General features: G+C 39.4%; 1 protein-coding gene across 2 annotated transcripts in view; it reads right to left on the bottom strand.

The window, feature by feature from the left end:
• The window catches only part of gpc6a (glypican 6a), a 142,109-nt gene extending 121,741 nt beyond the window's left edge, over positions 1-20,368 (bottom strand). For both annotated transcript variants that reach the window (XM_061036039.1, XM_061036030.1), the window contains exon 1: positions 19,750-20,368. In XM_061036039.1, the coding sequence (XP_060892022.1) occupies positions 19,750-19,912 (163 nt within the window). In that variant the 5' untranslated portion in view covers positions 19,913-20,368. The remainder of the gene's footprint in view (positions 1-19,749) is intronic.
• Between the last annotated feature and the right edge of the window lie 3,912 nt (positions 20,369-24,280).

Raw genomic sequence — 24,280 nt, forward strand, 5'->3', positions numbered from 1 at the left:
ATCGTGGTCACTTCATACTGTACACATACCGATGTGCATGGTTTATTTAAGCACTGCCATAAAGAAGCAGAAGGATGACGGCATATTGCAGACAATAATTCTTCAACTCTTTATTTATATAGCTCTCTTTTTAATTCTCTCACCTTTCACTTTAACACAATGAGAACCATGAATATCTTTGAGGGACAGCTTGAAAATTCTGCAGCATACTCCCCACATTCAGAAGAAATAATTTCTCCTCCCCTCATGACGCGCAGCTTCTCAATCCGACTTTGAGTGTCACCATTCAGAACATCATTTGACACTTTTGATTTCAGTGCGCTTTGACAAAATGTTGTCACAACTACTTTTTAATGAGCGTACATTGCCTTAAACTTGTTTTATTCCACTGTCACTGTTCCACTGATGGTGACAAAACTTGAGTTACACATAAACTGATGTAGGATTTATTCTATATATACACCTTAAGAAATAAGGAAATAAATCCTTATATATTGTGCAGTTTGAAGATATAAAAATAAGCTCCAAAAAGGGACCATGGCTTAAGTCAAGAGCTGATCCAAAAGGCTCCGTTACCAAAGGATACATAAGGTAGTAGGAAGGGATATTTTAAATGCTTTAGATTTCCTTCTTAATTTCATCCCCATAACTTCAAACATATGTTGCAGGGAATAGTAAAAGCTCCAGAATATTTCAGGGCAGCTGTGGGAACAGAGTGGGTTCTGTGCCCACAGAGGGTCCCATGCCAGACAGTGTGATTAACTCCCAAAAGGATTCATTAGTCTACCTGGCCAAAGGGCTAACTGCATATGGACCAAGCCATCTGCTACACCGCTTGACCACTCTTGCCAGCACTTATAAAGTGAGGACATTCTCGCCAACGCTACATGCCAAAAAAAGGGCTAACAGATCACGAAGTCAAGGGAGGAAAATGCATTATTCACCCATGCTGAAATTTCATAAAAAGGTGTAGTGATGCAGTTAATGTAATTAAATTCCGCACTGTCGTGGCAGCTATTCTACTCTCAGCTGGTGAGTTTTATTCCAAACTTGTTCCCATGAAAACAGTACACTGGAAAGACCCTGCAGGAGCTTAATTTAGGGTAAACGTGTGGCATTATGCAAGTAACCTACATTTTGATAGAAATTAGGATTTCTTTCTATCTTCAATATCTTTTTCTAGGGCAGTTTTCACACAGCAGCAGAGAGGAAAGCTCAATAACAGGGGAGCTCCATCTTGAATGGATCACATTTATTACCATTGATCTTGCACTAGTCCAGCTCGAGTCTCATTCAGAAGTGCCTCTGGAATATTGCCTCCTCTCTGCTCCTATACTAGGGCTGCCACAGAGCACCAATGTGAAGAGACTCATTGCCTTCAAATGAGGGCACGGACCCTTTGGAGGCAGGTTCATACTCTTGACATTTCAATTCAAATATTGAATTTACTTGAGCCCGCTCTGCAATGATATCCATTATTCAGTTTATTTGTATCTCAGCTTCGCAGTTTTTGGAATTGATTCTGTTGAAAACCAATCATCTGCTTTACTATACAAATTTACATAAAGTACCTGGAGGTATACTGCTATCCACTGCAACCACAGCCATGGACTACCCAACAGCCAAAGGAATATTTAGACGCAAATACAATAACATTCAAAGTGAATCTGATATGTATTCCCGAATGGACCTCAATGGTGCCCGATTTAGGTAAAGCTACTACTGGACAACACTCCTCTGACTTTACCTATCATGATTGATATATTTATTGCGTGTGTGTGTGTGTGTGTGTGTGTGTGTGTGTGTGTGTGTGTGTGTGTGTGTGTGTAGCTGACCTATTATGTAGGGAGTGCTGCTATGTAGATTGGCGCCCCTCCTGTACCTCTGTGTATACTTAATGCTCTCTGGGTGTTGTATTTTACAGTCTTGTCTATGTTGTATGTTCCCTGTTCCATGTTAAATGATCTGAAATCTGTTCTATAGATATGTCCATGTATGATACTGTCTTGCAAAATATTTTGATGTCTTGTTTCGATTGTTTTTAAATTCCATGTGATCTTTAATTTGCTCATTTAAGTCCCTGCTGTCATGTGTATGTTTCTTTGTCCCGTTTGTTCAAAAATGTAATTTATTTATTTTTTTTTTTTTATAAAAATACATTCCTTTAGATAATTAAGATCAATGTTCAAAACGTATTAGCAGCACTTCTGGAAACTGTAGATTAAGACTTAAACCCAGGCAGTTCGCTTGGAGGTCTACAGCCACAACAAATTCAACTTAACCCCTAGGCCATCAGCGCCCTGAAAGTTTTGTTTTTAAGTAGAAATGTTATGCTTTCCAGCACTGTACCCGTTCACATGCCTTCATAGAAGTTAATATTTGAAGACTATCTTAGGATGTATAACAATTCTATTCATGAGACATAAATATTAATTTACACTTACATTAATTATCACTGTCCTTAACCTTAAAATCACACTATGTGCTCATTTTAATTCTGTGTGAAACTGAATAAATCAAATGGAAAATCTTTTGTTTTTGTCTTGACATTTTATGGCTGTGCTTGGATGCCATGTTGGTGTTGTGTATTGCATAAGAAACAGAAAAAAAAGTTACTAAGCTTTATGACAAATAAAGCATAGAAATAAAAGCCAGTACTGAGAGAACCGGACTTCTCTCACCTGGAGAGGAGAACCAAAGTCACAAATGTTTCTAAAATCCCTGACAGTGCTGGTCTTTGTCCTTTTTTTTTTTTTTTTACTTTCTCTCTTTTCCCTCTTCAAACTAAATGGTTCTGCCAAGTTCAGCCCACTGGACGGGAAAAGCTAAAAGGCTGGCTGGGATTCAGCTCCCTGTGAAAGGTTGACACCTCTATCTTTGAGATCTATTGACTCAGGTACAGCTTGGCCCCTCACACATCTGGGCAGTGACTGTCCTCCTTTATTTGGGCAGTGGCACATTTGAAGGGCCCTTTTATTCAGCTGACATGACCTAGTTTAGAGGGCAAAAGGAGCTCCATCACACTCGCAAATGGAATTAGCGGTTGTTGAATGATGGGAGACTTAAAGACTGCTCCCTATGATGTAGGACTTTTCTTTTTGGAGCAGGTACAGCTGTTAAGATATAAATTCAGGACAATAAGTGTTCTTCAAAGGTTAACTTTTAAAATCTGCATAAAGAAGCTTTACTGTAATCAAAGGTCTTCTGAATGTAGTGGGACACATTCTTCCTCTAAACACATCTAAGTCATATTTAAAATGCAAAGCAAAAGTAGGCTACCAACTGTCAGATGAGTCTCTGGGCGCAGTACGCTTTCTATGAGGAACTACATCACATCTCATCCTGCAATCCATTACAGACAATGCTCTAGTTCAGAAATGAAAAATACTGAGAATTAAAAGATGACTTTGTGACTAAAGCAGTACTCATTCAGAAAAAAAACCTGAAGGTATTTCATGTTGTGAGGTTAACACAGCATGGCACGTTCAAAAACCAGATCTATCTAATTATTTCAGATGTATTTGTAGAAATCGAAGGACTTCAAAACACATTTTCAAGCAGGTACACATTTTTGGGATTAAAAATGAGTTTTGAGGGTTAGGTTAGGGTCAGGTTATTTCTTTAATTATTTCATTGGTTTTTGATCTTCCTTAAAGCTCAAGTGCTTTAAGTCCTTATTGTTTTGGGGTTGTTCAAAATAAAAGGCATTTAAAAGAGGAAACCATTAAAATTGATAAGAAAATGAAGTCTTTGAATTAAAATATAATTAAGACCTCCATAAAACCAACTTAAAGGACTCCATCTGATTTCTGATTTCTGAAAGCCAGGAAGGAAAGCAATTGTCGATTCTAAGGAGGGGGAGTGAGAAAAGAGGGTTAGTGGAATTGTCATGAATGCAGTTTAAAACAAAAGCAGATAGGGTTGCACAAGCTTTGAATACTAAATATTTTTTTCAGATTTTGAATAAAATGCAAAACAAATTTTAAGACGTTGCTGACTTTCTTTTGCATACATGATTATAAACCAAATATATTTTAGACATTCAGACAGTTTCCATGTCATGACAAAAAGAGCAACAATATTAAAAGTTGAATGGGAGTTTACTTGGTAATGAAAACAATCAGCAGTAGTGTCAGAAGCCTGAGCTGAGGCTCTTTGAAGAGTTCTAATGATAATGCATTGTTTTGATGAATTAAACACTCTGAATAATTAACACATAATAGTGTCTACAAGCAAGTTTCCCAATGCTTTAAGGTGTCGTTACTTGTCAACACAACTCCAGAAAGTGAAAGTAAACCCAATTACTGTGTTAAATCACATCTGTCAGCATGTTGTACTGGGGGGGGGGGGGGGGGGGGGGGGAAGCATCAAGACTGATTGATCTTACCACTGCTCTGCCATCTGGATCTCCTCTCCATCACCCAAATCACCTACTTTCAACTAGTTCCACTGGGGCCCGAGACCCAAATTGAATATGTCCAAACAAGATGACACAGATAATTCCCACAATCGCTCCAACCATATGTTACCACAGTGGGAGACTGCTAAGAGATTTTCTAACTTTCAAATAACTTCCAGAGTTGGGAAGTGAGTGACAGTAATGGAAAGATAAATATGTGTTTCACAGGGTGGCATGAAGCAGGGTGAGGGTGAGGCTATACCTCCTGAACAACATGAGTTCTTCTAGTTCATAATTTCATGGTTCCTTATTTAAAATATGATGTCAACTTTGCCCTTATTTAAGTCTGATGAAGAGCCTAATACCGTGCAGGTGTAAATGAAAACACTTTACTTATGGAAGACAACATGTAGATAGTCAAAACCTTTACATCACAGTATGTCCTGCATGTCTTTAATCAAAGATATATGTTACTGTGCCGCACTGAACCTGCACAAAATAGAGGTTATTTGTTTGGGTTGAAATCTCAAAGGGCAAAAATGGTTGTTGTATTTTTCCTCCAAACATCTTTGGCTGAATTTCCCCATAGATGATAAGTGCTGGAGGCGTTCCATTTTGCACAATGACAGAATTGCACCAGCCAGGTTCTGAAGTGACAAAAAAACGTTGGCTCAAAGGAGAAGCTATTACCAAGTTGAAAATATGAAACAGAAATACCTGAAATTGTGGGCGACAGGCATGGACCACAGACCATGTATCAAAGACGCGTGGAGAGAAACACTTATACTTAATCACTGAAAGACTACTGTATCCACATGAACAATGACAAGAAAATAGGACAAAATAACTGTTGGCTAGAAGCATGGAAATCAACATGGGAGAAAATTCAGCAGACGTGTGAAACAAGCAAGGCTGAAGACTATTGCTGAGGTCCAACATGTGGGCTGGATTGAAGAGATTTAAAATTTAAAGTTGTTACAACTGGCAGGCATTCATATAACTGGAAATAGTGACTTGACTGTACGTTTGTGAGGGTTGCAAACACTGTATTTGACACCAAAAATTCCCATCTATTTCCATTCAAAGGGTAACATTACCTTAAATTACAGACTTTGGCTGATCTATCGCTGGTTTACTATTAGGAAGGTTGTAACAGCAAGATTTCATCAAATTTGATTCACAATCACAATTATGATTATTAATCTTATTATGTAAATCTGTAAATTTCCTAGTGTTTAATGAGGTTAATGAAATTACAGCTCCCGAAAAGTGAAGCCAAAATCTCTTGATCGCCCCCTGGCGACTGGCTGCAGTCCAGGTCATAAAGCCTGCCTCCTCTTTACTAACTAAAAACTTAACATATTGTAGGTGTCAAGTTCATTTTGACTCAGAAATTGTTTCTGTGCTTATAGTTAGTTCGTATCATGCTGATTTCAATCCAAAGCTTCAATGTCCTGAGTGGTTTAGTTTGAATTAGTTATTTGATGCTATACAAAGTAGTTGAAACATCATGATTGACAGCTCTGTTGACAAATGCGGCTCCTGCATTGCTCTGTTGTAAGGTAGAAATGGATTCAACCTAGGGGATTTTTGCCATTGAATGTGTGTTGAATGTGTTTAAGGTGGTGAAATCCAAATCCAAGAATCCAAATTCAAGTATATTTATATACAGCACAATGTCAGCAAAATTTGATTTCAACTTTGTACAACAAGAGGTGAAGATGAGTCCTCTAGATCTTTTTACAGTCAATAGTCAATATCAAGCCTTCAATTGATTGTAATCAGGCAACTTCAAATTCTTTTTCAAAGCAGAAGAGAACAAAACCTCCACACTCATGCTGAGATTCTTTAAACCATACATTTCCTTCCTTATTTCAGCAGCTTTTAACTTATTTAAACTCCATTTCATATGCAGTCATGCTTTACTGAGCACTTCGTTGACTTTACGCTTAATATCTGCAGACATAAATGTGTGCCACCAGGCTGGAGACTCTCGTGGTAAATGTCAAAGGTAAACCATCGTACAAGAGGAGTACTTCAGGGGAGCTTATGACCGCTACCTCCAGTCATGCATGAAAACTATTAAAGCAGGGCTACAATATACTGTATAATATACTGTATAGCTGCATGCTTCTGTCATGGGTAATGCCTGTGACCAATTTCCCCCAGCTGAATTTATGCCTGAGTCTGAGGTGAACCTGCTTGTTGAAATAAGGACAATAAAGCAGATGAATTTCATAGTCACACATCAGGTTGTGCTGAATAAGAGGTAGCTGGATAGTGGATAGTGCTTTGTTTCACCCTTATTTTGAAAGGGTTCCTAAAGAAAGGGACGTGTCAAATCAAAATGTCAACTAAGGGAGGAAAATATATATATACAACCTTTATTTTGTGGGTACTCTACCAGTGTGATTGAGGAAAATATGTTATGCAGGAGTAGAGCTCATGATTATTACTGAATAAGACTTTCTGACGTATTTAATGATTAACTCAACAGTCTTTATTCAAACATTAGATTAAAGATTTATTTTTAACTAACATGCAAAAATAATAAAATGAAATAATAGCATCACTTGAAACTGCTGACCCTGCTCCACTTGCTGTTTTTGACATTGAAAAAATAGTCGAACAGATTATTTGTACTTTTATTCATAATTCTAAAGCATTCCTGGAGGACAAGAAAAGGTTTGAAAGTAAACACAGACGGCTCTCAGTGCCTCATTCTAATATTAATAAAAGGACGGGAGCCTTCGAGTGACTCTTATAAGTAGAATAATAAAAACCACCTGCCCTGACCTGCATTCAACAAACTAAGATTTACTTTAAAAATATATCGTATGTCTGAATATGTCCGTTCACAGTTCTTGTAAAAAGAAAGGCAGGAAATCATTGTGTGCAGTACTGCAATGGGAAGCTGTACATGAGGAGAAGGCCACAGTGGAAAAACGAACAGAACTCCACCATATCAGAGTTAGCAACATCTTTAACCAGGCTGGACCTGTACCACTGAAGTATATACTGTACAACCTTTAACTGAATTGAACATACATGGTTAGCCATTCACATGTCTTCTAAGGTTCTAAAAACACGTTTTTTTCAAAATTATTAACGAAAAAAAAAAAAAACTAAACTAAATGATTCTAAAAGAAGCCTGGATCCTAGTCAGGTTTGAGGATTATAAGGAACCTAAAAGTGCTTTGCTAAAAATCTTGCTAGCACTCATGAAAACCACACAGGCTTGCATCACATGCTGCATTCACGTGTTCCTGGATGTTCAGATTATCAAGTTGGAAAGACATTCTGATTTAGGTGTGTTCATGATTTTAAGTCATAATGTGATCAGAACAGAAAAAATGTGAACAAAGAAACTTCACTGATATATCCAATACTTAATTAGTCTGTCATGTTTCTGTGTAAGATTGTGTTGAGTTTGTCAACTGTTTAGTTTTGTAACAAATGTTTCTGTAACTTTCTAAGTTGGTAATGAGACTTGAGGGGAAAACCCACATGTACTTTCCCAGTGTGCATCTCAATGATCATTTTAACACCCCATCCATGCAGGGAAAGGCAGTGATTTTGATTACTTGTTAGTTATTCATTGACGTAAAAGGTGAGAATCTTTTGGTCACACTCTGATGGTTGTTAAAAAATTGGGTTTTTCTGTTGTTTTGTCTCATACAGTTCATCATAAACTTGTTCATATCAGAATCTAAGAGGGAAGAATAAACATAAGGCGAGGTTACAGCTCTGGATTCATCGAGCTAACTGGTGCATGACTCAGTCCTAAACACAACAGCTGGTGGTCTGAAGAGCCCGAGGTAGAGCCCCGGGGTGTGCGATGACCGGCCCACTCATTTACCGGCAGCCTACACAGGGGACGGGGAACAGCGGGGCTCTGGGAGCAGAGAGATGAGGCTGGCTCCTTTTCAGATTCTAACACCCTGCAGGAGCCAGACAACAGGGCCGTGCCAATAAAGCATCACAATGGCAGATGTTTCATTGGACACATGGAGAAATTCAAGGTTCTGAAAGCTGTAAACATTGGACATGGGCTTGTAAGACCCTCAATCTCAATACGCCTTCATCAAAGTGATCACACTTTCTTTTCAACAGGCTTTGAATGAATAAAACAGAAATTTTGAAGCTGGAGATTTTCTCTCTCAAGCCTTATCGACAATCTAACAGCAATGACTCTTCCAACTAGTCCTATCGTAACATTAAGGTTACATGATCTGTCACATTTTTCATGACGGCACAGCCCCCTGGAGATGCCCTAAGCAGCCCCATTCAAGTCAGTGGTGTGAGTCTACAGATCTTTTGCTGCAAGACTGCCTTACACTTCCATCTACCACAAGGGAGAGTGATTTAAATAAAGTGTTGCTGTACGTCTTTAGTTCCAGATGAAGTCCACTACTGTTCTGTGGCACTTTGCAAGTCCAACATGCTTCATTAGAAGCCAATTTTGGCAAAAAATACAATTTGTGGCCCCATTATACATTCAAAATACATCTAGTTTGACAGAGTTTTTAGTTTTGTGACACAATCTAAAATAGTGTATTTTTCATAGTTTCAAATTGCTATTATAAAACCTTCTCCTTCTCTTCTTTCCTTTCATATTTTGTCGCAAGAGTTTAAATGCAAATGCATTACTTTTGCAAAAAAAGAACCATCCTGGAGTTTGTTAATATCAATATGAATTTGGCTAAGAGATCACTGAGTGTAGGAAACACAGTGACTTAAAGGGAAGTCAAGAGGAAATGAGGCAGTGTAGTATAAAGAAACATAAGGCAAACCTCTGACACAAGCAGGACTGTCATTATATTCCCCCAGGGCAATTCAGAGCAAAGCCTATAATTTAATGTTATAATTAAAGCCCAGAAATGTGACCCCGGGTTAAGATCAGCCCTCTACATTTTTGCATTAACATAAAAATAATAAAGACTTCCAATTAGTCTCTCCACCTCAAAGCCACAAACGAGATCATGCCTCACCAGGTCATGAACTCGTGTAATCGGTATAAATTTCCCAATTTATAACTGGAACAACATGCTTCGCTTGCTGTCTTGTTCTGGCTCACGACTACTGCTCTTTGAAAACACAGTCTGCTAAAAATCGGAATACTTACAGGTTGTTATGCAGTGCTGTTGTTGTTGTTGTGGTGGCGGGTTTTCTGTTTTTTTGTAGACTATCCACTTGATAGATGCAGTCTCTCAGTTTGAACCCACTTAACAACTCTTCTGCAAAGTCGCTGAAGTCATTTTCATACAATTGGATTTATATTCTTTTTACTTAATGCACAAATTAGCTGCACAATAAAGGCACAGACATTTAGAAATAACTGTTTTTTTTACCTGTTGTCCTATTTGTGAATGTTATGGGGATCAAGTGCATATGACTCATTTCTAATTTTTTTTAGAAATAGGAGCAAAACACAACTCCACACAGACTGTTCACACAAAGCCTTTCTTTCTTCATCACTGAAACTCCTGAATTGAACCTTTACTGAACCTTCACCGAACCTCCGCTATTACAGGGCAAAAGATGGCACAAAGAAGTCACACAGTATCGGAACTCTAAATGTGTCAATCTAGACACCGAGTATGGATCGTCGTCCAATAAGGGACCTTAAACCAGTCATAATATATTACTGATTAGGATCATCCATGCATGGACCCTATTGTATATTTGTTTTACATTGATTCTTTTATTCGCACAAATTGAATTATAAAAACAAGTTTTAACATGTTTCCCAGTCAAATGTGGAGCCCGTGCACATGTATAGCTTCAGATCTAAGTATCATGGAGGACCACAGAGACAAAGGTATGCTGGAAGCAGATTTCTATTCTCTCTGGAAGTCAGAAAGAAGAATATACAGATTTAGGGCTGGGAATCTTCTCACGATTCGATTTGATTTCAATTTGGATTCTTGGGGTCACGATTCAATTGAGAATCTATTTTCAACACAAAACGATTCTGGATTCATGATTCATGATTCAAAGTCTATTTTTGAATTAGTACATACTTAGGGATCTACTCCAGTCATCTGTGACACTGACTGAATTTCTTGCTGCTCCATTTGGTATTCTACTGAGTGATAGAGCTAGCCTGAGCACTTATAAAAAAAATATATATATATCGATTTTTGGAAGTTATGAATCTAATTAAAATCTCAGAAGATAAGAATTTCGATTTTTACATAACACAAGTTTTTTCCCCACCTCTTTACAGAAGGTTTAGGGTGTTGGGGAGATTGTAAAGACGGTGACAATTGCCTTTGCACCTCATATCAGGGAGCACAAGACAATGCGTCAGTTTGGTCAAGAGGACAGAATGATTTGATTTTATCCGGAAATGGCTGCATGAAAACTTTAGACTTGAAGCAACCATGGTACAATAGAGTGACTTACTAAAAAACAAAGTATATTCAGTCTAAAAATATTTCCTTTTACAACAAATCCTGTAAAAACGACACAAACTGAAAAGGAATGTATGCAACCTACAAAGAAAGTCTGTTTGGCCTATCTGTGCATCCACAAGACTAAACTTTTCACCAAGACGTCGTCCAACATAACTGTGAACATTGACACTGTGGTTAAATTAAATCAATTCCAAATTTTATGATCCCAGGGATGTAAATAAAAGCAACAAAGCAACAAATCCACCACAGAAAGTTTTCCTCAACAAATACAATAGAACTTGAACAACTGGGCTTGGAGCTACAAAGCACCCATGAAGTTTTGTTCTTTGCATGGGATTTTATTATATATTTCTCTTTCAAAGGCTACCCTTAATGGAATTAAACAAAAGCTCACCTTGCATTATAAGCTATTTTATTCGAACAAGTAAAAAAAAAAAAAAACAGCTAACAGAGAAACAAAATCCAAATACTAAATTTTCTGCTCCAACATTTCAATGACGAAAGTGTGGCTATATTTAGAGTCCTGAATGATGTTCACAGGCTTCATAGTTAGCCAATGATGTGCTGCTGTGACTTTGTTTGTACTCAAAAACATGTCTGCATGTTGGAGCATCCGCGCCATTGACTGTGAAACATCAAAAGTCCCCCCGCTGCTTCACTGCACTGAAACCAGAACAGAGGTCCTTCAGGGGGGAGAGACTGTCTGTTTCTACAACACAACATCAAAATCATTGTCAAATCTGTAACGCCGATGCCGTCTGCATTTCAGGTTTCCATGAGGATCCTGACACTCTGTGTTTATCTGTGCTTAATGCTTGTTTACTCCGCAGTCTCTGAGGGGTGGCTTATTTAGCAGATCACCTCAGCCATGTGTACTAGTCTGTGTCTCGAAAACAAAAATAAAAAGTCCCAAGTGTGAGATGTATTTGCATCCTTGACACCTCCATATGACACGGGTTTTCCCACAGCACCCAGTGGCTCTCATCTCCCTCATCCTTATCATGGGTGTCAAGCTTGGGACTTTCTATTCAGAGACTTCCCTCCAGAGGCAAAAATGCTCTGTGGGCAAAAAAGAAAGAAAGACCATAGCGATAAACAGAACAGAGCGCCTTGGTTCTCTAACATGCATAATGAATAATGGTAACCACCAACACTCACTTGGCTGGAGGGGGAAAACAGAAGGAGTGATTAGTGCTGTCTGTGTAGTAAACAGCGTGTTTTATATGGCTCTGGGTCAATCCTAAGGGCCCCACTACAAAGACATTAGTAGGAGGGCTGCCCTATAATCATTAATAACAGCCCACTATTCCCACATGTCAACAGTGATGTGACCCCAAACATAACAACATCTCTGCAGAACTCTCACACTGACAGAAATCAGAAGGGAAACACTTTTCCCAGAGGAGGGAAACCACATGTGACTTTCCTCTGGTTACCTCCTGTGGCAGTTTGTATTTTCACCAATGTAGAAATGAGAGATCAAAGATAAGAGTTTCTTTTATTTTCATAGAAACAAGTTCAAAAGGCCAAATACTTCTGTGCAACAAATCAGCTGTAGGGTTGTTCTTATACCGTTACCAGAATTGGAAATGCCTCTAACACTGTCTAACATGGGGGGGGGGATGAGTATCGGAAAATACACCAGTTTGTGTACCCATCTGATACAGTCAGTTATCCACCTTGAATAAATCAACTTTCATTTTTTTCTTATCAAAGTTTGTACAAAAGGTTTGCAAAATATAACACTGCAGCAGAGAATATAATGCAACACACTGAATAGAGCATTCATGTAAATTCTAAGTGTGTTTCTCTGCTGCTTCAGCGAACACAGCATGTTGAGGGGCTGCAAGCGGACCTATCCCTAATGTTAGCTCAGCTTGTTTGCAGCCATGCATGTTTTCAGGTGAAGATTAGTTTATCATTCGTTCTGGAGGTTCTAAATGGGAGTTTAATTAAACCCAGAGGTCCAACAACCCCCCCCCCCCCCCCCCCCAAAAAAAAAAAAAAAAAAAATTCACCCCTTTATAAAAACAGGTGAACACACTGGATACAGCAGATTAATGGTAAAAACACTTTTAATTACACACAAGTAAAAGAGATGTGTCAAACAAATCCTGTCCATACTGAATAGCTACTTATTCCTGGATTTATTCATTTCTCTCTAAATCCTCCAAATAATAAAAAGTTCTCCTTTGTTCTTTCTCTGAGCCGGGATTACGACAGTGATAGCAATCGTGCAGCATTTATACTGGGTTCTTTTTTTTCTAAGTCTCACACTGGTCTGATAAATACTCAGTTAACGAAAGTTGTGGAAAAAAGAAATCGGATCATTCCTGCATAAGATAATTCTTCTCCTGGATTTAGATGGATAGCATCCCCCCAGACTCCCTGCCTGAATCCCAGAGCTGCTCTCACCTCACAGTCAACAATCATGTCATGATTTCACCACATGGGTAGTCAAGGATGCTCTCCTATGCCTTTGTGCTTTCTTCCACTGACTAAATTTGCTTTATGTCTTGTTTTTTCTAATTCTTCTTTCCTGTCTTCTAATCCCTAAGTACACAATCACGTCCATCCTTAAACTTCCTGTTGTTATTTCCAGTTCCTCTCGAAGCTTGAGAGGGTAGACATCCTTAATCCCAACCCTACATAAGTAATTTAGGCCAAGAGTTGATTGAAAAACTAGAGAAAGTGCTATAGCAGTCTCCTACGCTAGCCAGAGGCTTTTCACACAGCTCAGAAAACAGCAAACATAGTGCTGAGAAAAGGCTTCCAGGAAGCTTGCAGACCGTATGCATGCTCTGTTTTGAATGCTTGCAGGGTTTGACTCATTCTTCAGGTCAGGACGGCTGTCAGAAATCCTCATTTAACAAATCTAACAAAGAGAAGAAAAAAAGTACAGCTGTAGCATCAACAATCAAGCTCATTCACGGGTTTCATACTCACAATCTGTCACAGCCAATGAAAAACAAAACACTTTTGTCATTTTCTACCACAAAAGAGATGCAAAATACATGAAAGACAGGGAAAGTGAGGCTAAACTGCTTCACACAGACACACAAACAAACACGCACACACGCACAAACACACACAGCCTAATCTCCCTCACATCTCATTAACTGTTCTCTCTGAAGATGTATACAGGCTGGCAAGAGACTTATTTCCAATTTGGCAGAGCCAAGAGCATCTTAATGGGCTTTAGAAAAAAAAAAGGCCCTGCTGAATTTTTATATGGATATTTTTTTTTTCTAGGCTGGGGCTTTTAGAGCTGTATTCCCACACTTTCACTAAAGGTCCCATGTCATTCCATTATTTAGAGATTAGACATCTGGCTGCAGAGAACACATCTAGTATTACCCCCAAATGTGTGCTGCCTATATGCCCCACATGTACGGCAAATTAAAAACACATCAGGGCACAACGATTACATGGCTTGTGACAATATGCAGGACCATGAAAAACCTGAAGGTCAACCAGAGAGCTTCTGAGAGCCTCTGTATGAAATATAACAATTAATAACTGCACTAAGAGTAAAAAGATAGGATAGATCTCATCCAAACTTTTGTGCAATTTCAACCAATAAAATCACATTTCCTGACAAATGTTTCTGCTTGAAGCAAAATGGGCCTAAATCCATAGACTGTAAATATTAATGGACGAAGCCTGAGTGAATTCACCCATCTGTTAAGGCAGGGGTATCAGGAGGCTCGTCCCATGCTAAATCCTGTCTCAGCCTAACTTTGGGTCAACCTAATAACAGGCTGAGAGCTGGAGCTGAGGCGGATTTTAAGCCTCTTGACAAACTTTACTTTTACATTGCACCTACCTGTCAATCATGTCAGCTTTGCGCCTAACTATGGATAACACATATTTTTCATAAAATCAAAACATTATAAAAAAAGTGTCTCCTAGAGCCAGCCTCAAGCGGACCCTCGACGAACTACAGGATTTTACACTTCCACATTGGCTTAATTTTTCAACCCCGGAGGTTGCCGCTTGCTTAAAACTGATTCAAATATTTTACTGAAAATGATCTAGAATTTTTGTCTGTTTTCAGTTGTAATGAAGTGTGTCTTAATCAGCATCAAAAGGATCACACATTCAGACCCTAATAGGAGTTGTAAGATGGTTTATTTTAAGAGCTGCAGTGATGTCTGTATAGAGAAAGGTTGACAATATTACCTGAGCTGTGTGAAGAAGGTTCACATGGGTCCATCATTTAGGTGAAAACAAAAAGTATTTTTGATATCTGGGTTGAGTTTAAGGGAAATGGGGATCTGCATGCATCTCACGACTTACAAACAGCCACACACCAGAGTGATAAACAGAGACAGCATCAAGAAATCACATGAGGAATAACGGATGGATTGTACTACAACTAATAACTCTTCTGTTAGAAGGACTCAAATAATATTCTTTAAAGCCTCAACCATGAAGCCCAAAGGTAATTGTTATTCTTGTGAAAGGAACTATAAGAGTCGGGATCTGCGTTCACAGGAGCGGCAGCACATCAAGTGATTTGTTGGAAAGCTGTAGCAAAGAGCAGAGTCCACCCATGAGGATCCCTCCCGCTTTGTGTGAGGAGATGTTGATATTAACAGCAAAGCCTCGGAGCAAGAGCTCGCTGGAAGGGTCTGACTGAGGTGTTCAGGAGCCATTGTGTTTATGAACAAAGACCTGACAATCACACACCATTGTGTGGGTGACACTTTAACTAATGCCCGACGCGTGCACACCGGGGTGATCCTCACAGGCGTACAAGATGGTTGGCTGACACCAGGCAGATGGACTCTGACACTGACAACATGGACAAGAGAGCAGAGGGACTCAAAACCTCAGCATACTGCAGTTGAATGAAGCTGTCCAGCAGCAAGCTTTGGAGGTTTTTTAGAAAGTTTTTTATAAAGTACAACTCCACAACTCTAACCTACTCACCTGTTTTCTGCAAAGAATACTAGCTCTCCTCTAGGAGACGTCCAATTCTAAGAAAACTTGTCTAACGCCTTTAAGATTTCTCTTACTGGCTTCTTCCTCCCACTTCACCCATACTGTAAAAACCAGCCGAGGTTCACTCATGAGTCCTCAGGCAAAAACAGAAAGTAACACTCTAATCAATGAAGTGGGTAGTATATTTGACCTCTATCAGAGTCAGCCAACTCTGTCAATTACATTATGTCTGCATCAGTGCCAAACAGTTCCTTCAAAGCCAGCATTAAAAACTCAGTATGATGACAATCTGCCGAGCACAGCAGCCAGTATGACAGAAGTGTTACACTGCTGAGCGTGCATTGCATCGCTTCATGGCAGAGCCACGACATGTTAATGTGGTCGTCTCAGAGACAGCGGGAAACTCTGCACCAAATGTTTCTGCCTTCTTCTACAGCCTACAGCGACTTTATTAGAGTTATTATTAGCCCAGGCGCCATAGCGCTTAAAAAAAAACCTGATGGGATAGATATACATAAGAGGCAAGCATTGAAAACATACACATTCAAATGATTTACATGAAGAAAGTTGTAAACCTGCATTAAGCTATCCATTCAGAGGTAAGATGTCAACTATACAATTAATTGTCATCTTTTAAAAAAAAAAAAATCATTTGGCTCTTGGTTGTGTTTGATTTTTTATTTTTTATTTTTTTTCAGAAAAAGAAAAATGTCTCCAAATCCAGTGACTCAAATTTGAATAATTGGTTCCTATAATCATCTGTTAAAGTAAACAAGACATTTGAGTGAATCATGATGGAATTTATAAAAAAATAACAAAAACCTTTTAAACCCATTTCTTGATATTTTAAAGAAGAAATCGGTCAATCCAGAAAATAATTGCCCGATGAATCCACATGACGATAATCTCCAGTTCCTCTACACAAAATAGCCAAAGCCACGCAGAAATCACCTGACTGATAATGTAAACCCTGAAGCATTAAGTTTGGATTGCTGTTCTGATGGTTATCGAGATTCTTTATATTCTATATGGGGTTTAGAAGCTGATGAGATCAGTCCAAACACGTCTGTAATAAGGCAATAATGGATGAACTGATTTAAATTTGCATACAACTGTGAAAATGTGCATTTCAAACAAGTCTTACTAGACTGCTAAGAATGAAACGTGCATAAAGTAAATGGTGTATTTGCCATTTTTAGAAAGAAAATAAAATGATTGTGTTGAAATATGTTGAATTAAAAACATAAAGCTGTATATTTTTAAATGAGCCTGTTAAGTAGTAGTTTTCCATGTAAAAACATCTTTATGTACATGTGACTGTCACCTCTTTAATAATTAAGCTCAGCTGATTGGAGGGCTGTTAAAATGATCAGCTTTGGTAAACAGGAGGGGGGGGGGGGGGGGGGGGTTATGACCAGCGTTAGCTTTAAACGTGTGTGTTCTGCATCTTGAGGCACAGCAGCAGCGTGATGTTGCAAATGATGGAGGGATGAGCATTAACGTCTCTCATGCAGCTTACCACACGTTTGTATTTGCATAGCTAATTAGGCGTAATTAAGTGATTTCTACAATGCTATCTCCGGAGGCCTATATCTAACTTCTGTTGTATTTATGCAAAGGTTATTTGGAGGCAAAAAAAAAATCCAATTACACACGACTGTGTCACGAACATGACTGGTAAGAAGAGTCTGATCACAGCTCCAAAGATCCTCTTGAACTATTACGTGGCCAATTAGATCTGTGCGCATGTTTTGAACCTGAAGACTGAAACATGAAGCCTATAGCTGCATGATCAAATAAATGTTTTGCAGGCATTTCAAAAATAATTTATGAAATATTATGCCACTTGATATGAACTTTTGTTGAAAATGGAAACTGTTCAGTACTGCATGGCTGTACCGTAGAGGCCAACACAAACTGCATAATGTCTACTCCCATAAGAAGAGCTTAATCAAATAAAAACAAAGTGAAGTCCAAGAGTCAGTCTCCCAAAGATATAGACATATTAATTAAACTGAAAAAATGGTGGAAACAAAAGCCAAAAGAATCTTGTTACTCTTTCAATAAATGACTTCTAGTATGCAAATGTCTCTTTGAATCAGCAGATTGTCAGAATTTGTGCAATACTCAAATGAAGAGCTACTTCTTGGATCTTCTGTACAAAGTACAAGTTCCATCTCAGAACAACACTTGATGAAAAAAATGAGAGGGCGGGAAAACATCAGAAGACACCGTGTCTGTCTAGTGTTCTGTGCTCTGTCATATCAGCAACAGTGAAATAAAAGTACAAGAGTGGCAGCATGTGTTGCAGCCTTTAAAAGAGTATCATGCAAGTGCTTAGAGGGGAGGGGGGGAAAAATAGAGTCGGCACATTCATTATTCTAACCACAGTGTATTTCCGTTTTATTAAAGAAGTCTGCTGGAAATATCTTCTTTGGAGTTGTTGGTGAACTGAATATATTTTGATGTCAGAGCAGGCTAAGTTTGGCATCAAAGTTTTTTTTTTGTTTTTGCTTTTACATATTTTCAAGCAGCTCTTTGTGCAGACTCTCCTAGAAGAACTTCTTCACCTCAGATATAGGATCTTTCAAATTTACCAAATATAGAGTTTTAATCGTGGACACATCTGGTTTTAGTACTCAAAATGAAATGATCCGTGACAGACTTCACTAAGACGCGTTCAGTCAGTAACTAAACTATCAAATTCTCATCCGGCTCAAACCCTGTTTAAAGCGAATAAGTCGGCTCTATGATCATTACTGCCTGACACTGCCAATTACCAATCCAGTATCTCTATTTGGTCTGTAAGAGGCAATGGAGGGATTAACTTCAGGCCTCTCTGCCTCCCCTCTTCCATCTCATGGAGCACACTATGTTTACTGACTAATCTGCTTCCCTGCTCTGACCATAAATGTGATTACCACCACACAAGCGATAATAAAACCCCATATCTCTGCTCTACCAAAGAGCATGAATTAAAACCTAAGCTGTAGCCTTGAGGAATATCGAAAAAACAGACACCAACAGCAAGAGGAGTATCGGTGCTGAGTGCATACAGCCCCCTACTGGTAAACATTTTACATTATTTAGCCATATACAACACACCAACTCCATGATCTGCTGTTGAATGCCAGCAACAGGTATGCAAGCCACTTTCTCAACACATCTTCTGGTTCAAATCGACTCAAGTAAGACTTTTACCGTTTTTATTAAAGAGGCGGTCTATTATTAATTATTTCAGAGGAGGGTCACTGCAGGTAAAGTGTACTCTGAGGTCTCCTTTTATGATTCCTGGGCTGTTAGATGTGGTGTTAAAAGGGTTATGTATTGATTTTTCTAACCTGTGCGTGCAGCTGCAAAGGGCTAAAACAGGTGACAAGTAACAGGTGGGTTGAGTGTGGGTAAAGTTTTTTTTTTTTTTGCTTTCACTGACATCAATTTGGCTTTTAAAATCTAAAATCTAAAATCTAAAATGTACAACATTGAATCTTACAGTGGATGGGGATTAATACTGACATTTAAAGAGCTAAAAGTCTGCTTACAGGTGGATACTGGATAACTGGATGTATTCTAGAGTGATCATGAATGACAGGCAGCTTGATGTGATCCTTCATTAGGGGAAATGGACTGGATCATGCTGACCTTTACAAGGCAAATATCAAATGCTGTTCCACTTTACTGAAATGACTTATCCTAATAGTTAAAGTAAACGCCCAAGCAGAAGAGCTGCACAGAGATGTCATTGAGACAAATATACACTATGTGGGTTTTCTTGGCTTGTTTTAAAAGTAGACTCCTTGTGACCATTCCTAGCTGAGCTCGACTGTATCCGGATCTTCCGATACCGGGATGATGGGATGTTAGTAATGCCGTTGACATAGTTCATTCAGCTTGTGTGTGATGCTCCTCATTTAATTGTTTATATCGAGAGGGTAAACGGGACATGACACGTGGTGAAAGGGGTTCAAAAACAGTTTCTCCTACCTGATATTTCCTGATGAGGCACATTGACGAGGCTGAATCCTTTAACGTTATAAGCTTGCCTAACCTCGCTACAGCTCCGCGCTTTGCTTTCTCCAGCAGATGACAGGGACAGCAGCACCGACAGAGTACATAAGGCGACCTGCAGTCTCCACATCGCACACATCAGTGAAATCCTCGGTGATGTTGCACGAGGAAATTACTCCGGGGGGATTTAAAAAAAATAAAAACACAAATCCAAAAGGGCTGATAGAAAGGAGTGCGCACGATGTTAGATGTTCATGAAAAGAAAAAAATAATTAAAAAAAAAAGAGACCTCTCCTCACTTTAAATTCTGGTACGTCCACCTCATTGCGTAAAGCTTCGTATCGTCCCCTCGGAAAAACGATCCCGCGTGCACCCTTCCTGGAGAAATCCGATTGTTGCTACCTGGTGCTCGTCTGACAATAACTTCTCCCGTACACACACACTCACACACATGCATACATACACCAGCAGCAGCAGTCCGTGTGTGTTCGCGTCAGTGTGAGGAAAGGCAAATGCAGCCGAGAGACACGCTGCTCAACGAGCAGAGCGCACGAGGGCAGGGCCAAACGTGGAGTGGAGAGGCTGCGACTTGAGCTGCTCGCATCCAGGGGCGCGCACTGTCCTCCGCCTTTATGCATCCTCCTTTAGTAATGCGCACCGCAGCACGAGTGTGTGGACACATGTTGGATGGAGGAGGCGCGGGGATCTGGAGGTGGTGTAGGCGGAATAGACCTACAGTACACCTCGAAACAGATTATTGTCTTTTATTTAACCCATTCTCATAGAGCTCCAGTGTCTTTGTATGATAATAAACTATGGAAGTATAATATAGTAAAGGCTATCTGACTGGCCCAGAACATATAAGGTTTTTTTTTGGCACACACATGAATAATTTAAAACTGAAAGTCGCCCTCGAATCAAACATTATTTGTGCAACTAGATCCGTCAATTATGCCCTACTTTTAACTATTTAGAATAATTTTGTTCCTAATTTCATAATTTCTAGGTCAGATCCCCGACTGTTAGCTTCAGATCTGCGAAAGTACCTTCCTTCTAATAGCCTCGTTTTGCCTTTTGTTACCTAAATGACGCAGCCTTTCAAAATGTTCTTGGGCTAAAAAAGCCCACAATGGAGCAGAGCTGTTTATGGCTCTGATATTTATGAGGCTGATTCTACCTTATTTAACTTCTCCAGCCACAAATAATGCATCACCTTTGGCAGCACAGAACTAACTTATCACACTGTAACATCAAACTGTGACATTATTAAAACATGCTCCTTTTTTTGTTTCTTCAACAATGAGACAGCTTTGTTGGACGGAGAAGAAAGAGAGGTTGTCTTGTTAAAATGAAGGGAATCTAACAAGAAAAGCATCTCGTTATAATGTGAAAGATTTTCTCTAGAGAGTATAAAAGTAGACGGCGTCTCGTAATAACTCGTACAAACACTCCCACGGTGAGGTTTTGTGGGTTTGGGAGCTGCAGCTGGCTTGTTAAAACCAACTTTAAACTGCAGACTAAAAGTGCAATTAGCCATAATTCAGCGCTGTGAAATTTAGAGGGAGAATCAGGCAAGTTTTGTTGCCGGTGCTGGACTGCATTTTTGACTGTTTCTTGACTTGACAGTTGTACCTCAGTTCATGCCTCACATGAGTACTGCTGAGTTTCACTACAAAGCTTTTGTGGGTTTGGGAGATGCAGCTGGCTTATTAAAACCAAATTAAAGGGAAAATCAGGCAAGCTTTGCTGGACTGCATTTAAGCATGAGTGGGAAATGTTTGAAAAGTCATAATTCCTTCAGGTGCTGTTACAATATGGAATTTTAATGAGCAACACAAGATTATCATTTGGTTGTTTTTCAACGAGAATGATGCTGTTCTCAAAATGTTTGATGAGTACCTCATTAAAGACACGTATAAAGACAGGACAGCCCCTTAGAAAAAGTTCTATCTCAAGCCTAGTTGTTTGAATCTGACACATTCAAGAAGAGATGGAGAGAAATAAAATAAAAAAAGACACGCACCTAGTTGCCTGTCTGAGGATGTTTTGATTCTGCATGGTTAAACCTCTGGGCCACCAGACCATCACAGTATCTCACTACAACACTATTTCTCTTCCCTTTAACTAAAAAATGTATGCTGCAATAAATACTTTAGTCGGAGTTAGGTCCAACAGTTTTGGACTATTATTATAGTCAAAAGTTCAAGATTCAAAACCAGAAGCAAGTGTTTTATTCAAGGCAAGTTCAGCTCTCTTTAGTTCCCTTTGTCCACACTGTTACCAAGTCTTTTGTTCTTAGCGTGCAGTTTAACTGAGCCAAGTGCTCAACAATGACATTTATAAAAAATGCATCACATTGCTAACTCAGCACAGTCATTGTTAAGATATTAATATAACAAAACAACCCAGAATCAGCCGCAGATAATAAGAAGTAAACCTTGCTGATGATGTTTCAGAGTCTGGTAGTTCGATGCTCTTTTGGTTTAAATAATGTTTGGACGTCTGCAGGGTAAAGTTGCACAACGCTGAACTCTGACCTGAGTCTTTCAGAGTAAGCTAGAAACTGTACAGCCAAGCATGAATTGTTGGTTGTATGGTATAGACTTCCACTAAAGCAAATACGGACAGGGCAGAGGTGTAATATAACTGTATCTTCACACCGCAAGGCTATTCGGTCGAGCAGCAGAGTTTTAAAAACCCCTCAGTCTGTCTGTCTGCGATGCTGGAAACTCTTGAAAGAGGGAGGAAGTGGACCTCCTCTTACAGGTAATCATATGTTATCTTGCTTTGAATCTCCACATGTCGGTTGTAATTACCCAGCGCGGGTAATTAATGACAATGTGCAGGGTCCACAGCTGTTGCTTAAAGTGGCGTGATTGACTCAATGTCAATGACAAAAAGTCATTATGAGGGAAGCGAAGCATGATAGAAAATTACACTTGAAAACTTCTACAATTTCTTCTACAACTTCTACAATTCTACAATTCACTTAGCAGACGCTTTTATCCAAAACTTAAGCATTATAGTTCATCTATTCAAATTGTATTAGGAAATGTTGTTTCCAAAGTAAATCCCATTCAAAGCTGATGTTTTCTATTTTCAATCAGGCTGCTTTTATGCTTCATCACTAATACATGAAGCAGGCGTTTCATCTTTACACTTGTTTTGACGGCTGATGTGGACTGACTGCTTTAAAGCCATCCTAACTGTCACTGTAGCCCTTACTGTAGTGTCACCTCACTTGTAAACCTGTCAGCCTGTATGTCCAGAATATCAGGTTGAAACTGTAAGGAGATGAGAAGATGATCAAAGGTTTTGATCTCCGTCACCCTGTCAACATACCTTTTTTCCTTTATTAGATAGGACAGCTAAAGGGAGACAGGAAATGTTGGTATGGAGAGAGTGGGGCACGACATGCAGCAAAGGGCCAAGTCGGATTCCGAACCAAAGCCGCTGCAAAAAGGACTTAAGCCTCTGTACATGGGGCACATGACATAACCGCCAGGCTATCAGCGCTGCCACCGTATCAACATCATGAAGTATAGTTTTAACAGAGGGCATGATGTGCGTTCTGTCCTGTGCTGTTATCAGTTAAGCCAACAATAAGCAGATTTTTAGGGAAACAATGTAAGATCTTTATTCCTCTGATACATCAATTTGACTTTTCAAATTGTTCACCCATTTTTTCGCCGTTGGATTGACCAAGACTCATAAAAGAGTTATCTGGAAACAAGCGAGAGAGCTTGTGCTATTAAGGAACCAATTTCCAGGCCAAAATGTTGTTTTTTATAGTGTTGCCTGTTTTATTTATGAATTGATACAATTCTTCTGACTACGATGTAAGAAATCATGTTTGACGATGATGGCATATGTTATTCCTGCTGGGTTTAATCAGCTTCTCCACACAGCTCTGTCACACTGTGGAGGTTGGAGAGAAGCGTGTCGTTAATGATGTTTTTTCATACTCTGTTATTGCCATCTGAGTAACTGTTGGGGGGGGGGGGGGGGGGGGGGGGGGGGGGGCGGGGGGGGGCTGATTAACCCTTACCCTTATGTCTGCCTTCACTGTCAGTGTACATGTGGTCATCTCCTGCTTACATGTAGCACTGCTTTATAATAATAATACTAATGGACTTAATTTATATGGCGTCTTTCAAGGGACCCAAGGACACTTTTACAAAGTGGAGGAACCACTACCAGACAGGTAACACAGGATGGGGGTCCGATGGAGAGGCAGAGTTGGGGGACATTGTAGGACAGATGGAGTTTGAGAAGTTTTTTTGAATGAGTCCAGAGATCGGCCATTGCATATGTTTGAAGGTAGGGTGTTCCAAAGGGTGTAGGCTGTGACACTGAAGGTGCCTATCTCCATAGGTGTGGAGTCTGGTGTGTGGTATAAAGAGGAGGCCAGTGTCTTAGGACCGGAGGTTTCAGGAAGTGGTGTGTGGGTGAAGGAGGTCTGAGAGTGTGAGAAAGCCTGACTAGAGTTAACGAGCTCCGACCGTAT

This window comes from Labrus mixtus, chromosome 1, assembly GCF_963584025.1.
Source record: "Labrus mixtus chromosome 1, fLabMix1.1, whole genome shotgun sequence".
In the NCBI taxonomy this organism is placed as follows: Eukaryota; Metazoa; Chordata; class Actinopteri; order Labriformes; family Labridae; genus Labrus; species Labrus mixtus.